Source organism: Alligator sinensis, unplaced genomic scaffold (genome assembly GCF_000455745.1).
Source record: "Alligator sinensis unplaced genomic scaffold, ASM45574v1 scaffold829_1, whole genome shotgun sequence".
Lineage (NCBI taxonomy): Eukaryota > Metazoa > Chordata > Crocodylia > Alligatoridae > Alligator > Alligator sinensis.
In genome coordinates this window covers 316,010-321,922 of record NW_005842399.1, presented here as the reverse complement: position 1 = coordinate 321,922, position 5,913 = coordinate 316,010, and the positions used below count along the sequence as shown (strand labels likewise).

The 5,913-nt window shown below is 52.0% G+C and overlaps 1 protein-coding gene across 1 annotated transcript in view; it reads right to left on the bottom strand.

The window, feature by feature from the left end:
* Positions 1 to 3,623, bottom strand: part of SLC2A6 (solute carrier family 2 member 6) — a 13,637-nt gene extending 10,014 nt beyond the window's left edge. The window contains 2 exon segments of the mRNA XM_025211289.1: positions 1 to 121; positions 3,289 to 3,623. Of these exon segments, the coding sequence (XP_025067074.1) occupies positions 1 to 36 (36 nt within the window). The 5' untranslated portion in view covers positions 37 to 121; positions 3,289 to 3,623.
* Between the last annotated feature and the right edge of the window lie 2,290 nt (positions 3,624 to 5,913).

The window sequence follows — 5,913 nt, the reverse complement described above, 5'->3', positions numbered from 1 at the left end:
GGCTCTCAGGAGCGGCTCCCTCGTACTGGGCTCCATGGCGGGCGCTTGGTCCTGCTCTCCCAGGAGCGTGGCAGCAGGTGCGGTTCTCTGCCGCCGCTCTGCTGCGTCTCTGCGCTGCTTCCTGAAGAGGGATGAGAAGCAGTGAACCCAAAGGAAAGTGAAAGAGAGAAGTTAGCTCAAAGCATTTCTTAATCTGAGAAATCTCTGCCTTGTGGGCGAGCATCTGAGATGAGGAAACTCCAGAGTCAGAATAGATCAGCAAGACAATTGGGCCCTGCCTAGTGCTTCTACATTGTGTCAGTGGTCCTTCCCTTCCCCTGAACACACCCAGTCCCTGTGTCACCTCTCCCTTTGCACATGCCAGAGCCTACACCTACAACTGATGCTGGTACTCCAGTGTAGGGGCATTTGTTTTAAAAGGAACAGTCTTGTGCCAGCAAGACCCACAATGTAGACATGGTTTATGCTAGCATAGGAGTCCTGTTGCCAATCCAGGATCCATCCAGACCAAGTAGCTTTCTGCTGGGCTTGCTTGCTTTTACCCACGTTGGAACAGCTGTAGCAGCAAAGCTCTTCTGGCCTAGAAAGAGATGGGGGGCGGAAAATGAGAATAAGAAAGGGAGGGGAGGAGAGGGAGAGCAAGAAAGGGAGGCCGAGGATAGAAAAGAGGTTGGCAGTCCTGTGCGCGCTGGGTGGGGCGTCTCTGCTGGGCGCAAGGCACTTCCTCAGAGGGCCTGGGCAGCACAGCAGCAGGATTTGTGGGCAGTGCTAGTGACACACACAAAACAAGAGGAGAAATTCTGGTTTTCTGTACACAGGGCCTGTCCCTGCCCAGCATGGAGGTTTGTAGAGGGATGGTTCGAAAGGACAGACGCCGACTTCCTTGCAGCACGGTGGGCTGCTTTGTTCAGACAGGAGTCAAGGCAGGGGTGCTGCACAACTCCCGCCTATAATATTTGGAGCAACCCAGCTAATCCCAAAGGAGCACCTCCACCTGGCCTTAGCTTCCTTATGCAGTCACTCATGCACGTCACTATAGAGAAATCCCCTGCGGACTTCCCCTGGAGCAGGGGGCTGGACTCAAAGATCTTCTGAGGTCCCTTCCAGCCCCGATGGCTGATTTCATAGATTGAATAGACATGATCCTGACATCACGGTGCGATTCAGCCACTACTTAAGCAAACTCCCAAGACAGCTCAGTTTGCTCCTGGGATCCAGGCAGGCAGCAAATTTGAATTATCTCGTATAAAATAGCTCCCTTGGCTTGGCTCTGGCCCTGCTGGTGGTGGTATTCCCAAATAACCACTTTCCTCAGCACTTCCACATCTGTGCTGGGATGGATTAAGTCTGAAGGAGTGCTTAAATTATCACCGAGGGCAGGGTTGGGCTCCCATCTGTGAAAGCGGGATGAGTTGTCCTAGAATCATAGGAAATGAGGGTTGGAAGGGACCTCAGGAGCTCATGTCTAGTCCAGCCCCTTTGCTCACAGCAGGATCATCCCCACCCATGTCATCCCAGTCAAGGCTTTGTCCAGATGTGTCTTAAAAGCCTCCAAGGACGGAGAATCCACCACCTCTCTGAGTAGCCTGTTCCAGAGCTTTACTACCCGCCTAGTGAGAAAGTTTTTCCCAATATCTAACCTAAGCCCCCCTTGCTGCAGCTTGAGCCCATTGCTCCTTGTTCGGTCATCTGCCCCCACCCAGAACAGTCCAGCCCCATCCTATTTTGAACCACCCGTCAGGGAGTTGAAGACTTATTAAATCCTGTCTCAGTCTTCTCTTCTGCAGACTAAATAAACCCACTTCTCAGCCTTTGCAGAAGCCAGCTTTGTCAGTCATCTCCCACTAATCATGTTTTTTGATTCCTCTTGGAGAAGTCCTGGCAGGCCCCTGGAAAGCTGCAGGATAAAGGAAGTCTGAATATATCCAATCCCACTCTTGCTCAGAAAGAAAGACTTTACCTTCCAGGCTCAGCAAGATTCAGCAGTTGTCTGCGGCAAGTCTGACTGGAAGGCTGCACCTGGCTGAGCTATTTGAGGCCTTTCCAGGTACCAGAGGAGGTTGCTGAAGTCACTGCAAGCACTTCCAGACATGCATGCATTATGGTTAGAGGCATTTTCTCCCCTGCCTGTGCAGTGCGTGCAAGCCTGGGTATCCTATCCCCACCATTCATCCCCAAGGGCAAGGGGGGCAGTGGAGGGGGCTGCTGGAAATCTCAATATTGAGGATATACCTTTACCACGCCACTTGGTGCCAAGCCCAAGCAAACTGGGCTGCTTTGCATGTGCAGCTTCCCCTCTGGAAGGGATGTAGCCTCCTTTCTGTGCTGCTGTGGCTGGCCTAAGGAGCTGAGTCTCAGCAGGGCTAATTAGCCCACCAACTTTCATGACTTTCTAATGAGGGAAGGACTGCACCTGGAGCGATGTGACAGGTGCAAGGTATCAGCTTTAAAGGGGTCCACCCTCTAGATACAAACCCTGGCTGTTTTGTCCCTCATATGGCTCCTAATGCTTACTTAGAAGTAGCTGAGACAGAGATGCTCTTGAGCATGGGTAGTCTAGGAGCCGTTTGGAAAGTTTCCTGCCCATTCAGTTATGATCCTGGCAGCCAGGCAGACTTTGTCTTTGGTTCTGCTCAGGTCACCAGGGCCGATAAGTTGTTTTTCTTCTGGCTTTTGTTGTGCACAGGGACAAGCAGAGATCCCTCCTGGATGGGTTCTCCAGCGCAGCGCTGCACTGGAAGGCTCCTCTCTCTAATTGCTGGTGGACTTAGTCCCATCTGGCACTTTGTAATCACTGATATGTTAATTAGAGCCCCTGTATCCACCACCTTTGGTAGTGAGTGACTGACCATTTAACATCCGGACCATACAATATGTGCTTCTCCCCTACAAGACAGAGGGCCCTTAGCCTCTCAAACCCTATCTCCTCAAAACAGAGTGGGGAAAAAAAAGGAAGAAAGCTGTTTGAACATGGAGCAAGCAGATGTTATTGGGGTTTATGTTGTTGGTCTATTTTAAACCACACACTGAAACAGAGGATGTTCCCCTACAAGGGCACCTTCCATGAGTTGGGATCCCCCCTGGTTGTCTTGGTTTGCTGACTCAAGGCAAGGACAGTTCATTTAAATCCATTCTTCATGGCTGCCCCATGGCTGTTGCTAAGGATTTGTCATGGGATCTCATTAACAGCCCCCCACAGACCAGGGGTCTCCCACCACCTTCCCCAGAAAGCATCCAGATGGGCAGCATTTGGCATCGTTAGCTCTGCCACACACACACACCACTCACCTCCAGGTGTTGGGCTGAGCTCCCACCAGAGCTTTTGCAAGGGTGCCAAGCTCTTAGCTTCCGAGGTCCCACAAACTCCTTAAGGAGAAACCAGTGTGACTGCTGTAGCAAGTGATGAAAACAGGCCTCCGTTTCTCCTTTTTCTATCATTTCTTCTGCAAAAAAGAATCTTTCTGCATAGCATCATCACCCCTCGCGGTTTGCATTGCTAGCTCTTCCCTAAGGGGCTAGTCATACTGTCCTCATCCCTACCTAGGTAGGGAGACAACACACCTACTCACAGTACTGCCAGCTGAGACCCTGCTGCTTTATTCACCTGCATCTCAACTGAGCTCAAGGGGTGGGGAAGGGGGACTAGTACTTACAAGGCAGGATTTAAGGAAGGGGTGGAGTTGTGCCCCAGCCCATAACACTCAGGGTAGCCCAGTTAACCCCATCATGCCCACTTTGCTACACATGACTCCAAGTGGAGCTAACAAGTGATAAGACAGATGAGCAACTCAGGGGATTCTGGTTATATAGCCTATTCCTAGCCCTGGCATGGGACTTGCCTCCTCTGTGTGATAAGACTCACTTAGGAACCCACATTTCCCTAGATGTGCCCGTTTGCCTTTCCACCTCTGCTCTGCGCCTCTGTGGGCACTGCCCCCTGATAGCACTCCGCATGGAAGATGCATTTCACACCAACCTTTGTGTGCCCTCTGCTCACACCAGACTGTGGGTACAATGATCCATGCAGCCTGGAGGGCTGAGCCTTGCTGCCTGTGAACCAGGCTCTCTAGGGAGCTCTCCGGGCCTATGCATTGCAGCAGCCTGCTGCAGCTTCAGCCTGGCTGGCCCTTACTATTCAGGCAGGGGCTCCCAGCACTGGAACTGGGTAGTGAGGACTTCTCAAGATCTGCGTGGAGAAGTGCAGATGACTCCTTCACACCAGCTAGGACATGGGACAAGTTTGGCTCTGGATGTCCCAGCCAGTTCCTACAGCTGCAGCAGGCCAGCGCGGATGGGGGGGCTAATGCATGCGTCTGTAAGCAGGTAAGGGAAGGAGTCTCTGTTTGGTAGTGTCTCGGAGAACATCTTCACAGCTTGAGTCTCCCAGGTCTGGTGCTGAGAGAGTTCAGCATCTATTAGGAGGCCACCTGGGCTTTATTTTGTGGACTATAAGCCCCCTGAGGGTAGACTGAATGGAGGAGTGGCTTTTGGCACCTCTTGGAGTCATTCCTAGGCATCCCGAGGGCCCTCTGCTTTTGTAAGATGATGCTGGAGGCAGTTCCTCTTCTGCACAGATCCCGAGCATGGCGTCACCAGGGTGGGGCGAACAGATCCTCTTTATAGCCAGAGTCGCTCTGGGACTTTACGTCTGACTCAAACCCTCAGGTTCTCCCCGAGGGGAGAGAGTATGAGGGGTCACTGAGACGTGACACCAGCTCACTGGAAAATTCCCCCTGTGCTGATGGGTCAGTTAATGTCACCCTCCGTTATGTCACCCTGGCCCTGCAAGGGGGTGGTGGTTGCTTTGTGAAGAAGTGCTCGGGAAAGATGCATGCTCGGCCGTTTGGCCACTTGGCTCGGTGTCTCTGCAGAGAGCCATTTGGGTTATAACGCAGTGTGTTTGGGGGCTAAACCAGCAGAAGTGAGACTGGAACCCGGCCTTTTCCATGCATTGCAGTGAAGTGCTCTTGGGACAACTGGGTGCTTCTCAGAGGCTCGGATAGGAAGATGAAGGCATTGCTTCTAACACCGTTAGTTTAACCAACTGGAAAGGCAATGTGCACCTAGGTGTGCAGGGAGACTCGATGCACTGAGCGCAGTTGAACAACCTGCCTTGAGGGGGGACAGCTCTGGGGCTGCCGCTGGACTCTCCTCAGCCCAGAGAAGTTTTTCTGAGCAAAGACTGAACCAGCCCAGGGAGAAACCTGGTAGAAAAGCCTTGAGCGCATTTCAAAGAGCTCACTTCCAGCCCCACCTGCTGGTCACTGGCTCCGGCTGCCTGTGGCTCAGTGTCCCATGCACCTTGCGTTGCAACTGGAGCCGTCCCTGGAGTAAGGGAACTGGCTCACATGGGAAGGTGACAAACAAGCGAGGTTACAGATGTCTGGCAGGCAGTCTGCACTGATTTAGGATGCTAGGGGTAGGAGAAGGGCCAAAGCGGAGTCCCAGCAGCCCATGAGCCAAACAGGAGGTAATGGACCCATTTTTTAAGCTGATGCTTGGTCCGTGCTATTCTGGCATTGCCCTGAGCAGACGGTACGCTGGGTGCCTGTATGTGTGGAGAGAGAACCAACAGGGAAAAGCTGGGTTTTTTAGGGGCGGGGCAGACATTTCCCAGCAACGCAGAGAAAAAATCAGATATCTTTTATTAGACCAACTAGATTTTTGCAAAAGAAACAATTCTTTAATTGCAATTCTTTATTTTTGTTTTGTTGCAAAAATCTAGTTGGTCTAATAAAAGATATCCCCTTTACCACGAGTCCTAATTCCTTTTTGCTTCTAGACCTATATGACTATACCCTGGATACCTGAGAAAAAAATCAGGCATCCTTGTTTTTGCTCAGCCCTGGGAAGGTTAGCATGGAGTAGCGGGGAGCCGTGTCCCCAGGTCCCAAAGGGGGCACCTGTATGGGA